This window comes from Lithobates pipiens, unplaced genomic scaffold (genome assembly GCF_037356315.1).
Source record: "Lithobates pipiens isolate NorthernLeopardFrog02 unplaced genomic scaffold, aLitPip1_a1.2 Scaffold_1, whole genome shotgun sequence".
NCBI classification, from domain to species: Eukaryota; Metazoa; Chordata; class Amphibia; order Anura; family Ranidae; genus Lithobates; species Lithobates pipiens.
In genome coordinates this window covers 65,416,422-65,438,851 of record NW_027507685.1, presented here as the reverse complement: position 1 = coordinate 65,438,851, position 22,430 = coordinate 65,416,422, and the positions used below count along the sequence as shown (strand labels likewise).

Sequence of the window (22,430 nt, the reverse complement as noted above, 5' to 3'; positions counted from 1 at the left end):
GTGGGGGGGGGGGGGGGGTGGTGTCGCTTTTTTGTGCTGCCTTAAGCTGGCCATATGTGGAGTGAATGTCATCAGGACAGGTCATGATCTGAGCCATGGTGGCCCTGTAAGCACCTTCCTGCTCTTCTATTTGGAAAGCAAATGTGCTGGGTGGAAAAATGTTGGGCGAACAGTGACTGAACCAAATCCAATACAGGCACTGTTTGGGTATCTGCAGTTGCCGTCTGTCCGAATACAAAAGCAAGCAGGGGAGATTTCTCCATCTGCGCTGTTTAGTGGGCTGAAAAAATAAAATAAAATCTTACAGTGCATGACCAGCTTATACTGCATCAATAAGCATGGCATTAAAACAACGTAGTTCATTCATTTGAATAATTTAAAACACTTTGCTAGCCCCTCCATTACTGATAAAGAGATTGGCACATGCAGGAGTAGAGCAGGACAAAGGTCCCTGTCAGCTGTGACATATTGTGAGGAGTTGTTTACAAAAGTCAATGCCTCTACACATATATGGTTGATAGATGAAGGCACTATAAAATGTATTCTTATTTGTTGCTGATGTTTTAATTTTTTTGTTAATATTATTTCTTTGTAAATATTACTTAATGACCTTCCTTCATATTATCTTAGTGTAAAATGTGTTACTATGTCAGTGATGATGTATAAAAAGCAGAGTGGTATGTGCGGGTTTGATGGTAGAACAAAGGTGGTATACAGGTAGAAGTCTATGCAATATGTTGACTATAAATGGGTGAGATCAGCTGTATATTCGAAGATTGTCTGACTTTGTGTGTAAAAGCCCCCAGCAATCATGTGAGCAGCACTGGATGAACACAATCTGCATTAGCCGGTCACATGGACACATGTGATCAGGGGAGAGCATTCGCTGGAGCAATGAGGGCATCAGGTGACCACATACCAGGCAGATTTTATCTGATTTTTGTGTCATTCTTCTGTCTTAACTATATATACAGAAGATTCAAGAAGAAAACTGTTCACACTGCACTCAGTTTAAAACAAGTGTGTATGGTGTACCAGGAAAGGGGGGATCACTGTATATAGAAGACAGCCGAAAACTCCCCAGTACTTGGCCCTACCAGTCAGAAAGAGGACTAGTCTAATATGTTTAAAGACCAAAGTCTGAACACATTGTCATATGTTTTTGGAAGCTACCCACCATGGAAACTGTTTATTTACAGTCTAAATTATGGCAGATTCTTTGTGAAATACTGCAAACCATTACCATTTTCTCAGTATTTAGGCGGGGCACCTTACAGCTGTACTGCCTAGGACCATGTAGAAGCAGGGTACCGTTCTCCAGATCTCTGTATCCCTACCTTCTATTGTCTCCCCATAGAAACACCACTCAGAAAACAAGAGCGTGGATCGTGTAGTGGAGACGCAGGCCCAGGTGGATGAATTGAAAGGAATTATGGTCCGAAATATAGGTATGTCCTTCCTGCTAACAAACACGTTATGTGTGCCAATTTAACATCAGTACCAGAGGTACAATAAACTATAATTCACTATACACTAAAATATACTATATACTAAAATTCAAGTGGTTCTAAAGGCTCAAGGTTTTTTACCTTCATGCATTCTTCATGCCCCCCAATACTTACCCGAGCCCCATCTCGATCCAGCGGTGTCCATGAGAGCCTCGGCTCTCTGGGTACTCTCTCCTCATTGGCTGAAATAGCACCGTGAGTAATTGGCTCCTGCTGCTGTCAATCACAGCCAATGAGGGGGGGGGGGGAGCCATGGCTCTGTGTGTGAATGGACGCGCAGAGCAACTGCTTGTGGGAGCGAACCCATTGGGGCACTAGGCAAGAGGGAGGGGCCAGGAGTGGAAAGGATCAGGGATGCTCTGTACAAAACCATTACACACAGCAGGTTAGTATGACATATTTGTTTAATAAAAAAAAAAGCATGGGGAAGATTTTTTTTTTTTTTTTCCATATGTTATCTTAATGGGCAGATATCCCTGTGACACCTGGACAAAAAATTGTCAGAGTAATTATCCATGGAATGCAAAAGCACAGACCACAATAGAAACATACTTGGGCATTAATAAAGGGTGCTTTAGGATTCCGACAAGGCGCGGCACCAAGAGCATCAGGTACATAAATCTGTTGGGGCTCGCAGTCAGGAGGTCAGTGTCCATACTGGACTCTCCATCCTCAGTGTCCATACTGGACTCTCCATCCTCAGTGTCCATACTGGACTCTCCATCCTCAGTGTCCATACTGGACTCTCCATCCTCAGTGTCCATACTGGACTCTCCATCCTCAGTGTCCATACTGGACTCTCCATCCTCAGTGTCCATACTGGACTCTCCATCCTCAGTGTGCTCCCTCACACATTTTTCACTGCTCCTGTAAATATGCTTGGCTGAGACATTTTGTACTGATGTGGGCGTAGCCTGGTAGAAAGTAAGAGAATAATTCCCCATCAGGGCCGCCTTGCTGTTGATAAACCAAATAGCAGCTATGGATCTGCCCACTTCTGTGTGCTGTCAAATAGCAGCTTTTGAATCCGCCCACTGTCACGTGCTGTCAGTCAAAAGTAAAGCAAACCTTATGGGTAACAAGTCTCTCGGTTTACATTTGGCTCCCCTCACCCTCTGAAAAGTTATTGCACAAATATGGCCATTGTCATAGCCTTATTTGGGTAATGACATCACCTGTATCCCCGGTCCCTTTGTTTAAATTTTAGCTTTTGGGTGACAGCGTGGGGCCGGGGATGCAATACTGAGCAGGAATCTGTCACATACATGATCACTTCCCAGCTCAGACATGCTGCACTGAGTACTGGCGTACCTGGACTGGACTTAAAGGATAAGTTTGACTTTGGAACATGTTGCATGTTCCACCCGTTTTTAGCGTGGAACATGTAACATGTTCCAGGATCTGCAGGTTCTCCCACCCCTGATCCCTCCTCCCTGTGATAGCGAACGGGGGATATTCTTCCGGCACCCACTGTCACAATTTGAAAACTGTATGGCCATGCAGGGCTCCGCCCACATGGCCATGTCATTCATTTACTGTTTCCTGTGACTGAATACCTACAAGTACCAGCAGCCATTGTGGCTGATGGCTTGTAGTTCTCAATGAACTTTGAGTGCTGGTGAGCACTCTCGTAGTCCATTGATCTTCCTGCTCTCAGGTAACTGAGTGCTTGTACCAGGTATGAGCAGACAACTATGCTGAGGGTCTGCAGGAGCCTGAGATTGCACCTGCTATCTGCAGAACATGGGCTCCTTAGAAAAAAAAAAAATAAGTGCACTTTTTTTTTTACCTATAAAAAGAGCTAAGTCAACTTGGCCTTTAATTGCCTCCAATTTCCTTATCTGAGAACTGGCAGTAATTGTTTAAAAATCTATCTTTGTCATAGCAATCTGTTCATAAAGTGGTGGTAGTAAAAACCACCTGTATTTTCTATGTGTCAGTTATGTTACTGACACTGGTGCAAATGCTTGTCTGAATTATCTGCAGGTAATTTCTAAGGAAACTACCACCAGAAATCTGTCATTTTTAGCTTTATTGAATTCCCCTGATGGTCTTCCTCCTCTATATCTGTTCAGCTGTAGGGATTTCCTTTTGCTTCTGTTCAGAACAGAACGGGCGGCACAGTGGTGTAGTGGTTAGCACTCTCATCTAGAAGTAAGAAGGGTCGCTAGTTTGAATCCCAACCACGACTCTACCTGCCTGAAGTTTGCATGTTCTCCCTGTGCCTGCGTGGGTTTCCTCCGGGTACTCCGGTTTCCTCCCACACTCCAAAGACATGCAGGTAGGTTAATTGGCTTCTGTCCAAAATTGGCCCTAGTATATGAATGGGGACCTTGGATTGTGGGCTCCTTGAGAGTAGGGACCGATGTGAGTGTGCAATGTACAGGGATAGGGACAATGTAGACACTCAGGTTGAACTGGATGGACTGGTGTCTATATTCAACCTTGCTAACTATGTAACTAAGAACAGAAATCTCGTGAATGAGGCTTCCAATGGCAATTCAAATCTGATACTCCCCCTCTCTGCACTCCCAAACTACACTAAAGATTGGCCTGTAAGAGAATGAAGTAATGAGATTTCTCCTATCAAAAACCAAGATCGGACTGAGGAGGGGGCGGGTGGGTTATGTTACAATTGGTGTACAACTAAGATTATTTTATGTGCATTTTATAGTTTTTATATAATATTGACTATTCCATTTGAAGGGTCAGAGATTTAGGTTAAGTGTTAGGTTTCGACCACCATGATCATCATGTCAGCTGAATGACGTACACTGGTGACTGTCCTGGCAGTCCTAGCCTAGGTCCCTTGTCTGACGCATCTGCTGAAAAATCACAATAGATTGTGTTTGTGTTCAGTGCATTCCAAGGCTCTGTAAAGTTTGCAGTGCATAAAAATAACACATTGTAGCACAGCACACTACAACGCACACCAACATGCATATATATGTTGCATGAACCTGACCTTCTTTTGTTGCGTTGCTTTATTTGGAATAAAAAGTTTCTTTATTGTAACTTGTTTTCATGTTGCTTATTTACAGATCTTGTGGCGCAAAGAGGAGAGCGGTTAGAGTTATTAATAGATAAAACTGAGAACCTGGTTGACTCTGTAAGTGTTCGGATATTTTATGACATCATATTGTAGATCAATGTTTTTAATTTAAGTATGGTCAATATGAACTTTATTTTTTTTTTTTTTTTTTTTATCAAATCTTTGTTTTACAAATAAAAAATAAACATTAGATACATGGTGCATCCATTTTAACCCCTTCACACTGACTGTACGCAAATATGCGGCCCCACTGCACTGGGCTTTTTTCTCTGGGGCCACATATTTGTGTATCTCCCTTTGTGCTGGGAGCCAGTCACAGGCCGTGCTCCCAGCACAAAGCCTGGGGTCTTGCCAAAAGACATGGGCCCTGTTCTAATGATCACCTGATCACTGTGATGGCCTCTGATTGGGTATTACAGCAATCAGTCAGACCCCTTTCACACTGGGGCCGTGGCCGTGTTCTCGCTAAAGTGCCCACCCGTTTTTAGATGGTGTTAAAAAAAAAAACTCTTGTGATGTGGCGCTTCTGAAGCACTGCCCATTCATTCCCATGGGCAAGGCGTTTTGGGAACGCTATATACAGTGCTCCCAAACCACCCCAAAGATGCTGCTTGCAGGACTTTTCAGAACATCCTGCAAGTGCACCGCCCAGTGTGAAAAATCACACTTGAATGAATAGGAGGTGGTTTTCAGGCGCTTAGCAGAGGCCATTTCCAGCACTAAAGTGCTTGAAAACCACCCCAATGTGAAAGGGGTCTCGCTGTGAAGCCTGCCCCTGTGTTTTGTGCCTGTCAATGGACGAGACTGATGCATTGTATCGCTCTCTGTCCTTGCAGAGATAGGAAAACAAAAAAGTGTGCGTGTGTGTGGAGAAAAAAAATAAAAACACCTAGATCAAGGTTTGATCTAAGTCAGCCCCAGGGTTAGTATTTGGGTCAAGTTCAGGGTCAAACGCCAGGGTCAGTATTTTTTGGACAGGATTTTTTTTTTTTTTTTAATTAGTATCAGTGTCAGTGTGTTTTTACAACGAACATACACATATGTGTCATTGCGGTCACAGGGGCAGAATTTATTTTGGGCTGTTCTTTGGTGGAAGGTTATGGTCATAGCAAGAAATATACAGTTACATTTTCAAACTTTTTTTTTTGTTTACTATTTTGGGCAAGTTTACCTTAGATAATAAAAAAAATCAGGAGATATCCATTACCATTTACTACCAAATGAAGGCCCAATTTTTTCCTGAAAAAAACAGTATAATCCACCTGGATGCACAAAGTAGTTGTGGTGATACAGTGGTGTGAAAAAGTGTTTGCCCCCTTCCTCATTTCCTGTTCCTTTGCATGTTTGTCACACTTAAGTGTTTCGGAACATCAAACCAATTTAAACAATAGTCAAGGACAACACAAGTAAACACAAAATGCAATTTGTAAATGAAGGTGTTTATTATTAAAGGTGAAAAAAAATCCAAACCATCATGGCCCTGTGTGAAAAAGTGATTGCCCCCTAAACCTAATAACTGGTTGGGCCACCCTTAGCAGCAACAACTGCAACCAAGCGTTTGCGATAACGTGCAATGAGGCTTTTACAGCGTCCTGGAGGAATTTTGGCCCACTCATCTTTGCAGAATTGTCCTAATTCAGTTACATTAGAGGGTTTTCGAGCATGAACGGCCTTTTTAAGGTCATACCACAACATCTCAATAGGATTCAGGTCAGGACTTTGGCTAGGCCACTCCAAAGTCTTCATTTTGTTTTTCTTCAGCCATTCGGTGGTGGACTTGCTGGTGTGTTTAGGATCATTGTCCTGCTGCAGAACCCAAGTTCCTTTCAGCTTGAGTACACGAACAGATGGTCGGACATTCTCCTTCAGGATCTCTTGGTAGACAGCAGAATTCATAGTTCCTTTTATCACGGCAAGTCTTCCAGGTCCTGAAGCAGCAAAACAGCCCCAGACCATCACACTACCACCACCATATTTTACTGTTGGTATAATGTTCTTTTTATGAAATGCAGTGTTCCTTCTACGCCAGATATACTTGGACACACACCTTCCAAAGAGTTCCACTTTTGTCTCATCGGTCCACAGAATGTTGTCCCAAAAGTCTTGGGGATCATCAAGATGTGTTGTGGAGAAATTGAGATGAGCTTTGATGTTCTTTTTGCTCAGCAGTGGTTTTCTCCTTGGAACTCTGCCATGCAGGCCATTTTTGCCCAGTCTTTTCCTGATGGTGGAGGTATGAACGCTGACCTTAACTGAGGCAAGTGAGGCCTGCAGTTCCTTGGACGTTGTTGTGGGGTCTTTTGTGACCTCTTGGATGAGTCGTCGCTGCGCTCTTGGGGTAATTTTGGGCGGCCGGCCACTCCTGGGAAGGTTCACCACTGTTCCATGTCTTCCCCATTTGTGGATAATTGCTCTCACTGTGGTTCGCTGGATTCCCAAAGCTTTGGAAATGGCTTTATAACCCTTTCCAGACTGATAGATCTCAATTACTTTCTTTCTCAATTGTTCCTGAATTTCTTTGGGTCTCGGCATGATGTGTAGCTTTTAAGGATCTTCTGGTGGACCTTACTGTGTCAAGCAGCTCCTATTTAAGTGATGCCTTGATTGTGAACAGGTGTGGCAATAATCAGGCCTGGGTGTGGCTAGAGAAATTGAACTCAGGTGTGGACAACCACAGTTATAGTATGTTTTAACAAGGGGGGCAATCACTTTTTCACACAGGGCCATGATGGTTTGGACTTTTTTTCACCTTTAATAATAAACACCTTCATTTACAAATTGCATTTTGTGTTTACTTGTGTTGTCCTTGACTATTGTTTAATGTTTCCCGAAACACTTAAGTGTGACAAACATGCAAAGGAACAGGAAATGAGGAAGGGGGCAAACACTTTTTCACACCACTGTATGTACGGTTTTATTATTGCATATCAAAGTTGGAAATTTGGGCTTAGACATTTAGATTTTGTTTACCCTTAGGCGTGAAGGGGTTAAGGATCAGAAGCTGTTATCTTTATCTTTCTTTATCTTTCTTTCTCTTTCTCATTTTCTTTTTCTTTCTCTCTCTCTCTCTCTCTCTCTCTCTCTCTCTCTCTCCCTCCCTGTCAGTGAGGGGTGGGGAATAAACCTCAAACCTCTCCTCCAATCTCTTCAGTTGTGTGTCATTTATGTAAACAGCGGGATTACAGTCCCTGGGGACTGCTGGAGTAAATGTGATGACCAGCCTGGTAATCTTGTAAAAAAAAAAAAAAGCTTAGAGCTCCACCTACTGGCTGTAAATAAGAAGTTGGCAATACGTAAATATAAGTTAAAGGGGTTGTAAAGTTGTCTTTGTTATTTAAAAAAAAAAAAAAAAAAAAAAAAATTTTATACTTGGCTCCACTGTGCAGCTCGTTTTGCACAGAGTGGCCCCGAACCTGGTCTTCTGGGGTCCCTCAGTGGCTGTCTCGGCTTCCTCACACAAGTACTTCTCACGTTCATGCGAGCTCCCTCGCATTGTGAGAAGCACTTGCAGACGTGCTCCCGCGATACAGCCGGTGGCTATAGCCACTCGCTGTATCACTCGACCCGCCCCCCGTCGTGCCACGTCATTGGATGTAATTGACAGCAGCGCCAGCCAATCCATTCAATCCATCCACTCCAGCCAATCAGCGGCCAGGCTGAGCAGAGAAGAGGACGTCAGGGGCGGCAATTTCGAGGGGTCTGGTAAGTAAAATGGGGGGACTGGGGGCGCCAGCACTGTGAGATGTTTTTTCACCTTAATGCATAGAATGCATTGAGGTGAAAAAATATTTACCTTTACAACCACTTTAACTAAAAATAACTTTTTTTGATGCTGTATGTTTTAGTCCCTAAGATAATTAGGAAGGGAAATCTATACAAATGTTATACATTCCCTTTTAAAAGCAGTTCACACAGTTCTGTAAGTTCTGAGTGAAGTCCAGAACAAGGGTAATGAAATGGGCCATATTTACTACATACGACTTCCTTTACCACCCTGCACTAAGAACTTTGATAAGAAATCTTATTTAAAAGAATGTGAAGCTGACTTTGGCTCAGCTGCCATAAAACATTTTTTGAGGGAAAACCTAAAAGAAAATGCTTCTGCTCTGTAATTGGTACATTTTATTTTTCTAGTCTGTCACCTTTAAGACCACAAGCAGAAACCTGGCTCGAGCTATGTGCATGAAGAATTTGAAGTTGACCATCATTATTGTTGTTGTAACAATAGTAAGTATTCTTCTAATGCATTTTGGGTGAAAGTGACACTGTCTTTGGGTAAAAAGTAACAAAGCAGGACCTGCAAATGAAGAGGCCTTTACTTTAGACTACCATACAGTATTGCAGAATATTCAAACTCTGCACGGTACAGCCTTGCTTTGAGGGTGACTTAGCAGAGCTTATACTATAGGAAAAACTTTGGCTAGAGTAGGGAATAGTTAAAGGATCACCTTCTGGGGAAAAAATAATAAATGCACATATTTCTGCAGAAAAAAGTGTATATTTATTACTTCTTCACACAGGATCCTGAAAAGCATTGCACTCATGTACAGTAGATCATGGGTGCAATGTCACACTCCTTCAGACCCTCCATATAGCTGTTTGCCCGTACCTCCTGTTTGCCCGTACCTCCTGTACAGGCAGACAGTTCCCGAAGAGCGGGAAAATCAATTAACTACTAGAGCGCTCATCAGCACTCTTGCCGTTCATTGAGGACTACAAGCTGTCTGCTGAGGTGGAGACTGTACTTGTAGTCCATTCGTTTTACAGATCACTTTAGATAAACAATGTGGCTGTGTAGGTGGAGCCCTGCAGAGCAGTACTATTTTTAAATTGTGACAGCCAGTGTAGGGAGATGAGCATGTTGCACCCTAAATTTTGGTGTAAAGTGTAACATGCTCCCAAAGATGAACTTTATCCTTTTAATATCCCTTTCATGTTTTATTTCTGTCCCTTTCCTTGATGGGGAGTAAGAGGGGGGATATCTCCTCTTGGTCCTTGTCCCCAGAACAGATTTCCACAATGGAACTTTTCTCTTAACCTCTTGTTCCTGGAACAACTCAAATGTTTTTCCCACCACTTTCTGCACCAGAAACATTGGTCATTAGGACCAATAGAGAGGGTGAATCTCCCCAGCAGGAACACATTTTTGCTCTACATACACATTAAAAGAAACCTATCAAGAAACAGATATGCAGGTTGCAAAGACAGAATCTATATTGCTCTTGTGACAGGGTCTCTTTAATGAAGATGTGTGGCTTTTTGCCACTGGTCTCTAACCTGTGGCCCTTTTCTTGCCTTTATCTGGGCCTTGAGGCACTATTCCTCTCACTGACACCAATGAAGTGGTGTCAGTGGTTGGGGTGCTATTCCTCCCACTGGCGTCAGGGATGGGGTGCTATTCCTCCCACTGGCATCAGGGATGGGGTGCTATTCCTCCCACTGGCATCAGGGATGGGGTGCTATTCCTCCCACTGGCGTGAGTGACTGGGCGCTATTCCTCCCACTGGCATAGTGTAAAGTCTGAAGGTCAGTAAACTGGCCCTTTGTTTAGAAAGTTTGGAGACCCTTTCTCCAGACAACTGTTTTTATATTTTCAGTGAACAGGAAGTATGATTTTACGATGATGTCATTGAAGCAGTCAGGGAAAGAATGTAAGCCCTTTTATTTGTTGTCCGGTATCAATGAGACGGTATTCTTGGTACAAATGAATGTAATGGAAACCAAACATAAAAGAACAGGCAACAAGCTTGCCACATTCCCAGCCCGAAACTGCATATACACAAAGGGGCGGGGATGCTTGTGATGTTGTTATCCCTATATGGCCACTTCACTATGATTCTATGTTTGTTTGGTCTTTGATGTCACAAGCATCCCCACCCCTTTGTGTATGTGCCATTGCAGGAAATGTCCTGACCACAGCTGATTGGCCCCATTGATGAACGCTTACCTCTGGGTTCAGGCCAAACCCAAGCTCATCACTAATGCCTAAATAGAATTTGACAATGGACGTATCTTAAGATGCATTCTGTTTTATTTGCCGCTCCAGGTTGTTATCTATATCATCGTGTCGGCAGCTTGCGGAGGGCTGACGTGGCCCAACTGTGTGAATAAGTAACTCCTCTGTCTTCCGATGCATGAAAGTGTTCTCCAGGAAACCAGAAAGTCAAAGTACTACCTATTCACACATGTAGAATCCCGCCTGAAAAGAGACTTGATAGAAAAGCCTTTTCCCTCGACACTGTGAGGTGTCCGATATTCTCCTTCATCGTTGCATCCTTCCATTCTTACTGGACATTGTAGCTCTCTGCCTTATATAATGTGTCCGAAGAAACTTGGCCAGGAGTCTGTCACGCTGTATACCCTAAAACCTGAAGGAGATGGAGCATGGTAACTCCATTGGTTTTTGTTTTTTTTCGGGGTTTATTTTTCTTCTACACCATTTTTTACCCCTCACAGCCTCTTTCTCTACCTTTCAATATCCCCTCATCTGTTTTTCACCAAAGTTACGGTTTTAAATTTTTTTTTTTTTCTTTTTTTTTTAAAACCCGTCCAACAGCACATTCTTGCCTCTGCTGGTGATGCCAAACTTTGACATTGTTCAGTTCAAAGCCATTGGAAACCTGCGATCGCTCACCTGTCCTTGCATACATCTTCCACACATTTCATTGCAGAATTGCTCCAGCCACTCTTGATTTTTCACTAAAGCTCATTAGTATTGTTGATGTTTTTTGGTCTCTAAAGCATCGCTTGGTTGATCAGGCGGCAATTTTGAATTAAAAATGTGCGGTGTGTTCTGCCCAATTGTTATCTCCATAGTTCAGTGGGTAAAGCACTCGCTGTCAATGATATTATATGGGCATTGCTTTATTAACTATACTGTATCTAGCCTTGGCAGATGGTTGCCAGTCCATGTTGAAGTGGCAGAGCAAACAACTTGCTTCAAAAAAGTTTTTGTATTTGCTTGAAACACATTTGGAAGTTTTTTTCTTTCTCTTTGAACTAATTCATGTCCTTTTTTTATAGCATATTTGTAGCAAACCTACCCACCACCTATTGAAGGTGTCCCCCATTAAAAAAAAAAAAAAAATCCAACAAACCTTAGCCCAGGGTGCTCCAACCTCAACCATGTTTCATGGAAGCTCAAAAGCTGATCATATGACTTGCAAGGTGATTGTATCATTTCCTTCAGATCTACCAACTACTAGGGCCTGTATGATTTTGATTTAAATTTCATGGATTTTTTTTATTAAGCAGTAACTTACTTAACATAGTTTTTGCTAGACTTAAGGGAGATTGCGCAATCCGACTATGTATGTTAAAGTACCATCTGCAGATAAACTGTGAAGATCACTCATACAGGTACTCTGTGAGTGGTGTCACTTCAATACAAATGGATGCTATGTAAATAGTAAGGGTTCTTCGTCTTCCTTACAAGGGGGCTGCGACATGCAAGGAGCCCAAGTCAGTATATTGCAGTGGCAGAATCATTTGAAGGTGCATCCATTTTTTTTTTTTTTTTTTTTTTTTTTATGGAAATGTGTTTACTGTTTGTGTGGCGCACTTGACCACTCATGTTCCCTACCAGTTTGTGATTGGCTGCCTTATCTAATACAGCCAACCATGAAAAGGTAACGAGGTATACTTAAAATAGGCATCAAGGTTCAAGTTGTGTGGAACGAAGCCCTCCAGCCAGTTGTCTTCAAGTTCTTTCTGTGAGGTTGACTGGTCATCTGAATACGGAGGTGAAGAATAAAAGAAAAATTACTTTTATTTTAGTGCTTTATGTTATAAATGTAATTCTTACATATAGAGATTTCAAAATCCTGTTTAATTCCTAATTTATCTAATAAAATATTAAGCCATTCTGTGTTTTATGAGCCAATTTATTTCAGAGGCTTAATAAATCTAACACATTCTGCTCAGAATCATTGTGGACTTAATACCCTCTTACCTGGGTATGTTTTATATATTAGAATTTACGCACACTATATTACTAAAAGTATTGGGATGCCTGCCTTTTATACACGCACATGAATTTTAATGGCATCCCAGTCTTAGTCCGTAGGGTTCAATATTGAGTTGGCCCACCCTTTGCAGCTGTAACAGCTTCAACTCTTCTGGGAAGACTGTCCACAAGGTTTAGGAGTGTGTCTATGGGAATGTTTGAACATTCTTCCAGAAGCGCATTTGTGAGGTCAGGCACTGATGTTGAACAAGAAGGCCTGGCTCGCAGTCTCTGCTCTAATTCATCCCAAAGGTCAGGACACTGTGCAGGTCAGTCAAATTCCTCCACCTCAAACTCGCTCATCCATGTCTTTATGGACCTTGCTTTGTGCACTGGCGCACAGCCACGTTGGAACAGGAAGGGTCCCATCCCCAAACTGGAGACTAGAAAACAGAAACAAAAAGCGAAAGGTGCACCGACCTAGTGCATTAGCACAATATAGTTAATTAATGTAGTGGGTAGCACTTTTGCCTAGCAGCAAAAAAAAAAAAAAAAGGGTCGCTGGTTCGAATCCCAACCACGACACTACCTCCCTGGAGTTTGCATGTTCTCCCTGTGCCTGTGTGGGTTTCCTCTGGGTACGTTTTGGTTTCCTGCCACACACCAAAGACATGCTGGTAGGTCAATTGCATCCTGTCTAAATTGACGCTAGTATGTGTATGTATGAATGTGAGTTAGAGACCCTAGATTGTAAACTCCTTGAGGAAAAGGACTGATGTGAATGTATATGTAAAAACGCTGTGTAAATTGACGGTGCTATATAAGTACCTAAAATAAATAAATTAAAAAGGGCAATATATACTCACAAACGTAGTTAATATAAACACGAGTGCCCTCCACTGCATGAAGGTCTGTTAATGGCCATTGGTCCTGCCAGAAGACCAGGACGTATCTAAATGGCTCAGCCATTTGGATACCTCCTGGTCTTCTGGCAGAACCGATGAACATTAATAGACTTTCATGCAGTGGAGGACACTCGTGACATGTTTATATCAATTACTTTTGTTTGTATATATTGCTCTTTTAATAAATGATGTTGTGGTAATGCATTCGATTGGTGCCCCTTTTCTCTTTCTGTTTTGCTAGTCTCCAGTTTGAGGATGCCCAATATCCTGAGAAGGCAGCAAGACGACCAGCATTAAGAAGTTTCCATACCTCTGGGCTACCACTGTTAGAGCAGGAGAATATTTGCATGCTGTGTAGCCATCCTTAAACTATTTCCACAAAGTTGTAAGCGTAAAATAGCCAAAAATGTGTTGGCATGCTAACGCTGTAAGAGTTCCCTTCACTGGAACTAAGGGGCCAAGCCCAACCCCTGAAAGACAACTCCACACCATCACCCCCCCCCCCCTCCACCAAATGATTTGGACCAGTGCACAAAACAAGGTCCATAAAGACATGGATGAGTGCGTTTGGGGTGGATGAATGTCACTGGCCTGTACAGTCCTGGCCTACACACAATAGAACACCTTTGGAATGAATTAGAGCAGAGACTGAGAGCCAGGTCTTCTTTTCCACATCGGTGCCTGCCTTCTGGAGACACCAATTCACCTTACAACTGTATAAACCATATATAGGAGAGAGGGGGGGGGGGGGGAAACAACATAGGCTTCCTATAATAGAGACACAGACAGAACAGTCATTGCAGCAAATCTTTCTCGGCCTTAACGATTGGCTCATTTATGGTCACCCTTGTGTCCTTATACATCCACATTAATATGGAAAACTTCCAAATGGCACTTTGCTTGCTGAAGCCTGTGGGATGTATTTTTCTGTTGCACTCTGTATGTCCTTTGAACAATGGTACAGCTGTTATGATGAGGACTAAAAGACTTTCCTCCTGTTGGGATGAGAATTGCACTCAGAATGTGATTGTTATACAGTGTTCCTATTCAGTATGTTGGCATTTGTTTAATGAATCCTTGTTTTCCCTCCATACGTTTTCTTAACCTAATGAGATCATTTTTGCTTTACGTATGTACTGTTTTTATTTTTTAATCTGATGTGTTAAGACTGCTGAAAATTAAAGAAAATCCATAGCACTTTTAGAAGAATTGAAAATCTCTTTATTTCACCCCTAGTCTGTTTCCTTGCACAAAGTACAGTCAGAATAAAAACAGATCAGCTTGGGGGGGCCAAGTCACCCTAGTTATCTCTGTTTCAGGTGGCAACTCACTAACAACTGGAGAATGCTCAACTGCTCCTACAGCAGCAATCCATACTCGTATCATTGCTGCCTCCCTGGTGAGAGGTTCTGCAGTTTTGATTAGTAGAAGAGCAATGCTATAGGACAGTGATGGCAAACCTTGATACCCCAGATGTTTTGGAACTACATTTGCCATGATGCTTATGCACTCTGCAGTGTAGGTGAACATCATGGGAAATGTAGTTCCCACACATCTGGCGTGCCAAGGTTTGCAATCACTGCTATAGGATAAACCAAGTGTTCTCTTTATTGTTGCTGGTGATGATATTGATAACGGAGTTGTAATACCTTCACATTTGCAATCAAAGACAATTGTAAGCACTAATGAGCAGGACCCTCGATTCCTCTTGTACCAAATTGTAATGGATGCCTTCATTTTGGTAAGCGCTGTGCAAACTGTTGGTGCTATATAAATTCTGTATAATTGTGGATGAGGGACTGATTGTATTAAATCAGATTTTTTCGTAATGGTCCGCCTTGTGTCTGAAACCCAGATAGTGAACATTTCCTACAAGAAATGGGAGGCTGCAACATGCAAGGCATCTGATAATTTATGACTGCCAATCTGTCAGGATTAACAATGATCCAAACATGGTGCTAGCTCAGAAAGTTCATGTACAACATCCCTTGTGATAGCATAGGCAGTGACAGGTACTCTTTAATTAGAAATCTGGCGTCTATTAGACCCCAGATCTCTCCTCTGTCTTTAAAAGCATCTAATCAAAGATTGGTTTAATCAGATGCTGTTACAAGCTGACAACGCCTTGTAAATAAATCAAAACTGGAAGTGACAAAATCCTTGTCTTCCAGTTTCATAGAGCTAATCAGGGAACACAAATCCCTCCTTTAGCTCTATGGTCAGCCAGCAGACAGGCCATCTTTCATCCCGGGCTACCCAGTGGAATGGCAGAGCCTGGAAAGGAGAGGACCACCACCTTGCCCAGTGTAAAAGTGATCCAGCAGGACCGGTCATAGGCACTTGTCAAGAGTGCCTGCTATGCCCACCCTCTCTCCTCCATTCATAGGAGCTAAACCAGGAGTGCTCAACCTGTGGCCCTACAGCTGTTGCAGAACTAAAAGTCCCATCATGCCTCTGCCTTTGGGAGTCATGCTTGTAACTATCAGTATGGCATTGGCTCATGGGACTTGTAGTTCCGCAGCAGCTGGAGGGCCACAGGCTGAGCTCCCATGATCTAAACTATAGTTTCTAGCATTGAAAAGCACTGCCTGATCTGCTACACAGATCCCAAACATCAGATGAATGTCCTAAAAGTTGACATGTTTCAAAGGGGCTAGCTCTAAGGAAGAGGTATGCCTCTCGAAACGTGATGGCTCTTTGGACTTTCATCTCACATTTGGGATTTGTGTAGCAGACCAGGCTGGCGGAGCACCTCTTGGACTGTTATGCTACATTCATGTCATTATTTGTGAGTATATATCCATATTCCTTTTAATAATAATTTAGCACATTACCTTTTTCAACAAACTTGTGCACCCTCTGTTCACTATCTTTTAGAGCCCCTTCACACTGACAGTGTGGGACTGTCGGCGGTAAAGCGCCACTAGTTTTAGTGACACTTAACTGTAGTTTTAGAGGTGCTTTTTTTTGGGGGGGGGGGAGCGCTTTTAACCCCTGCTAGCGACTGAATAAAGGGTTAAAAGTGGCACTGCCGAGGCGCTTCCCATTGATTTCAATGGGCAGGGGCACTTTAGGAGCAGTGTATACACCACTCCTAAAGCGCCTCAATGAGCTGCTAGCAGGACTTTTGACATCCTGCCAGCACAGCACCCCAGTGTGAAAGCCCTCTGGCTTTCACACTGGGATTGCAGATGAGGCATTTTTCAGGCACTATTTTTACAGCTAAAGCACCTGAAAAACACCTCCAGTGTGAAAGGGGTCTTGGAGTCTCACATTTGCGTTTTCCCCGATACGTGGCAGCACAGCATGTGCATAAATCAAACCGGTTGAAGATTTGTGACTGTATGTGGCCGCACATTTCTCTGGCGTGCAGAAGGTTTGGTTTGATTTTTCAATAAGCAGTTAATTCTTGAGTTAAGAAAAAAAAAATCCTCTTTCTAAAACAAGAGGTCCAACACCTAAGGACAGAGAAAAGAGTCCAATGGAGTGGGGGTGGTTTAAATGAGCATGAACGAGGGGGCCCTAGCATAGTTCTTTGTCAGTGTCCATTCATCTGAAGGCAGCATGCATATACAGTTGTGCTCATAAGTTTACATACCCTGGCAGAATTTATGATTTCTTGGCCATTTTTCAGAGAATATGAATAACACAAACTTCTTTCACTCATGGTTAGTGTTTACTCTTTTTAAATCATAATGGCAACAGAAATGACCCTGATCAAAAGTTTACATACCCCAGTTCTTAATATTGTGTAATGCCCCCCTTTAACATCAATGACCGCTTGAAGTCTTGTGGATGAGGCTCTTCAGATGGTAAAGCTGTCCATTCTTCTTTGCAAAAAGCCTCCAGTTCCTGTAAATTCTTGGGCTGTCTTGCATGAACTGCACATTTGAGATCTCTCCAGAGTCGCTCAATGATATTGAGGGCAGAAGACTGAGATGGCCACTCCAGAACCTTCACTTTATTCTGCTGTAGCCAATGACAGGTCGCCTCATGTTGGAAAGTCCAAGTACGTCCCATGTGCAGCTTCCTGGCTGATGAATGCAAATGTTCCTCCAATATTTTTTGATAACATACTGCGTTCATCTTTCCATCAATTTTGACCAAATTGCCTGTGCCTTTGTAGCTCACACATCCCCAAAACATCAGCCATCCACCTCCGTGTTTCACAGTAGGAATGGTGTACCTTCCATCATAGGCCTGGTTGACTCCCCTCCAAATGTAGTGTTTATGTTTGTGGCTAAAAAGCTCAATTTTGGTCTCATCACTTCAAATAACTTTATGCCAGAAGGTTTGAGGCTTGTCTCTGTGCTGTTTGGTATATTGTAAGTGGGATACTTTGTGCCATTTGCGTAGTAATGGCTTTCTTCTGGCGACTGGACCACACAGCCCACCTTTCTTCAAGTGTCTCCTTATTGTGCATCTTGAAAAACAGCCACACCACATGTTTTCAGAGAGAGTCCTGTATTTCACCTGAAGTTATTTGTGGGTTTTTCTTTGCTTTCTGAACAATTTTCCTGGCAGTTGGGGCTGATATTTCAGTTGGTCTACCTGACTGTGGTTTGGTTTCAACAGAACCCCTCATTTTCCACTTCTTGATTAGTTTGAACACTGCTAATTGGCATTCTCAATTCCTTGCATATCTTTTTATACAGTTCAACTACCTTTTTTTCTGCAGATCCTTTGACAATTCTTATGCTTTCCCCATGATTTAGAATTCAAAAACGTCAGTGCAGCACTGGATGAAAGATACAAGGGTTTGTCAGGCATTCAGAAACTCATTGAGCTTTTGTACACACTCACACACCCTCTCTTAATTACAAGCAAACAGATGACAGGTGAGGATGGTTACCTTTAATAGCCATTCAAACCCCTTTGTGTCAACTTGTGTGCATGTTATCAGGCTAAAATCACCAGGGTATGTAAACTTTTTATCAGGGGCATTTAGGTAGTTTGCCATTATGATTTAAAAAGAGTAAACACAGTCAGTTGGTTGAAGCCATTTTATGATCAACCACTAACCATGAGTGAAAGAAACGTTTGTGTTATCATTCATATTCTCTGAAACATGGCCAAGAAATCATAAATTCTGAAAGAGTATTAAACTTATGAGCACAACTGTAACTCGAGGTCTATGATTAAAGTCCTATATGAAATTTTTATTTTGAGAGACACTGGGCTTAATTGTACATATCACCTTCAATGGCTTCCTAAACTGTGCTAGGAGCTTGCAATGCATATACTAACCAATAAGATGTAGCTCTTCCTCCACATTTGCTACATGTTAATGTTACTAAACCCACAACAGAGCCTTGGAGGCACTCTACACATGCTCAGTTTGGAGTGTATCATTATAATTTTTTGGGGGAGAGAGAGGGGGGTGCATGTGATCAGCACAGTACATAAGCACTGTCCAGACAGCAGACAGAGGGTCAAGGATCATGCAGCCTAAAAAAGAACAGTCAGGAGCATGAAAACTCCTACAAGCTTTAACCAGACACTGATCGAAGTCACAAGACTGCTATATACTGCTGGTGAGAAAAGGTATTTAACAGTTTATATTTAATAAACTAATTGTATTTGTGTACTGTGGGAGACCAGATATAGTGAATGCAGGGTCCTGGGTTTAGTAACACCAACATACTGCTAAAATCAGCATGGAATGTGAACACATCATCAGGCATGTGCACACACGGCCTACTATTCACTACACATTTTCTTACATCTTCCCCCCCAATGCAAGACCTCTTTCCCACTGGTGCAACTTTCCAGCAGGACAAAGGTAGATCAAAATTATTTCCCTTTAAAGCCAAGGAGACTTCACATCACTGCAATTTGAAAAGTACTGCATATGCTGCATCTTTAGTAGCACCTTAGAAGTCATAGGAAACGCACCCAGGGTTCATTTGTAGATGTGTTTTTGGGTGGCACATGGCAAAAAAAAAAAAAAAATATGCTGGTTGTTAAAAAGTGCAGGCACCTGCTGCTGTATTTAAAGTGTTTGTTATATCTAAAATATTATTCACTGCCAGCCCCTCTATTAGAGGCTGGCATACAACACAATCCAAGTCCTTTGTAAAAAAAACAAGCATAAGAAATAACTCTTTAGAGCTGTCTTCAAGCCGGTCACATGAGTTGCAGCCACTTTACAGCTCCGAGAAATCGCTTCTGCAGGAGGGGCCGCTGAGTAGCCCTGGTTATCGTGGTCAGCTTAGAGAGGGCATATAGGAAGTGACAGATTCAGGTCGTTTTTACAGTTTAGAGGGGGGCAGATTACACAGCACAAGCACTGTGCTGTGTAATCTGCTTTAAGGGACCAGAATCTGTTAAACATACCAAAAAAAATAAAAAATAAAAATCCTTTTCTTTGCTGTACGTCAGGGGACACAGAGCCATAGTAATTACTATGTGGCAGAGGTGGGGGACTTGAGTCACATGACTTGACTTAAGTCACCTGTTTGAGGACTTGCTTGACTGATTTCAATAAATGACTCGACTTGACTTTGGCTATAAGGCTTGCAATGACTTGGCAAGTTGGCACCATAACACTACCCCTAACAACCACAAGCTGCCGTTTGGCTACCTGATCAGGGTGTCATGCAGACATTACAGTGTTCAAAAGCCACGCCTCCTAGTCTGTGATAGGCAGAACACTCAATTTCACAGCAGGCAGTGTTCAGCCTATCACAGACATCCCCGTCTGTGTTATGAGGATATGCAGATGTCCGTGATAGGCGGAACCCTGAATGTTGGGAAATTGAGTGTTCCGCCTATCACAGACAGGGAGGAGGCACAGCTTTTGAATACTGGAATGGCCACCACCCACCAGGTACACAGCTGCCTGACCATAAAGTTTATAATATACTGTTTCATTTAATTATATAAATAATATATATACACTAATGAGAAGTAATTTTCTTGTTTCCCGTCCCTGCCAATTTTTTTTTTTTTTATATGGACAACCACCTCTATGTATCCTCTTCTTTAATAGAGATGATATCTTGTCAATACTAGGTTTAGTATATTGTATATGCATAGTATTTTTTTATTTTTTTTATTCTACTGTAGTACAATGCACAATCAAAAAAATAAAGCCCACATCTTTGGTTCAAAAAGAATCTCACTCAGAATTGTGCATTAGGCCACTTGTTTTACATGTTAAAAATTGTGTTTTTATACGAAACTTGTACATAAGTGCTTAGCTGATGTAATCATCACACTGACCTGCACTGTAATTAAATGTTATTTTATCAGGGCATAATGCAGATACAACTACCACTGGCATATAAATATATAGGGTGCTATTTACAAAGTATATTAAAACCGATCCATTGCACACCCCCATATCTGGCATTTTAAGTGGCTATTCTCATCACCAGTCAAGTTTCCAGATGTTGGCATTTTGTCCACTGATTTAGATGTTAAAATACTTTATTAGTTTGAAGTTCAAACTTTGAACTTGGTCATTTTTTTTTCCCCTCAGCAAGGACTACATATTTTTTCAGGCTTGTTGGCCATTTAATTGCCGAGTGTGCTGCTCCTTGGGCATGCAAAGTGTTTCTTTAACATGCCAAGAGAAGGGCAAAAAAAAAAAAAAAAAAAAGCACAAAGCAGTTTTGTTAATGTTGAAAATAAAACAAAACCTTTCCTGAACACTGACTTTTAACTCATTTACAGAACTGGAAGAAATGCATAGATCAGAGAAAACTGATCCCATGGGAAGACTAATGCATCTGTTCCGCAAGCTAGCGCAGTATTTCTCAACTCCAGTTCTCAAGGTGCCCCAACAGGTCATGTTTTCTCTTATTTTGCACAGGTGATTTGATCAGTTTCACTGCTTGGCAATTACCACAGCCATGTCAGCTGAGGGAAATCCTGAAACGTGACCTGTTGGGGCACCTTGAGGAGTGGAGTTGAGAAACACTGAGCTAGCGGATCCTGTTCTCAACACAAAGTCGTCAACCTTGTTATTAAATCTGGACGCGAACAGGTCTACGTCGGGAGTACCCCATCTCTGACATATCCCTAGGAAGATGTCGGGGTAAAGAGACCATTCTCCCAGAAAGAATTGTTGGTGACTCAAGTAGTTCGCCTGCCAATTCTCTATCCCAGGAATGAATACTGCCGATGGGCAGAACACCACATCCCTTGCCTAAGACAGAACACTATTCACCTCTTTTTGGGCTGAACGACTCCTCATGCCCCCCTGGTGATTGATGTAAGCGACAGCCGTGGCATTGTTGGACTGAATCCTGACAGGACAGTCCCTCAGTCTGACCGTTCAGGCCGTTAGAGCTAGACAAACTGCCCAAATCTCCAAAATGTTAATAGGCACGGTCCTTTCCAACATGGACCATTGCCCCTGGACAGAAGCCTCTTCCAGAACTGCTCCCCAGGCTAGAAGATTGGAATCCGTAGTCACTTTCCAAGAGACTGGTAGAAACGATTTTCCCTTTTGAAGGTTGCCAAATATCCACCACCAATTTAGGCTCTGATGTACGTCGGGAGTCAGATGAATTGAAAAAAATCAAAAAGGCATGAACCTTCTTGTTCCAGGCCGACAGGATTGCGTTTTGTAGCAATCTTGAATGAAACTGCGCATAAGGGACAGCCTCGAAGGAGGCCACCATTTTCCCAATAGTCTCATGCACAACCAAATGGAAGGCTTTTTTTACCTTGATGAGTTGCATTAGTTCTACAATGGGACCGATTCTTTTCTGGGGTAGAAATACCTTTTTCTGTATGGTACCCATGATCAGACCCAGGTACTGTACTCTCCTTAATGGTTTTAAGGAGGATTTTTATAGGTTCAGAATCCAGCCTAGAGATTCCAGGTAACTTACCGTTGTAACCAGACTGTGGTTTAGCCCTGAAACTGAATAATCTATCTTCTAAATAGGGTAGGACCGGACTGCCTTGAGCCCTTAATCTGGCTAAAAGGAGGCGCCAGAATCTTTGAGAACACCTGTGGTGCTGTGGCTAGACCGAAAGGCAGGGCCACAAATTGAAAATGATGATTT

General features: G+C 42.4%; 1 protein-coding gene across 3 annotated transcripts in view; it reads left to right on the top strand.

Annotated features, from left to right (window-relative positions):
* Window positions 1-14,154, top strand: part of VAMP7 (vesicle associated membrane protein 7) — a 51,208-nt gene extending 37,054 nt beyond the window's left edge. For all 3 annotated transcript variants that reach the window (XM_077451021.1, XM_077451080.1, XM_077451119.1), the window contains exons 5-8: window positions 1,358-1,448; window positions 4,550-4,617; window positions 8,695-8,787; window positions 10,607-14,154. In XM_077451021.1, the coding sequence (XP_077307147.1) occupies window positions 1,358-1,448; window positions 4,550-4,617; window positions 8,695-8,787; window positions 10,607-10,675 (321 nt within the window). In that variant the 3' untranslated portion in view covers window positions 10,676-14,154. The remainder of the gene's footprint in view (window positions 1-1,357; window positions 1,449-4,549; window positions 4,618-8,694; window positions 8,788-10,606) is intronic.
* The last annotated feature ends 8,276 nt before the right edge of the window (window positions 14,155-22,430 follow it).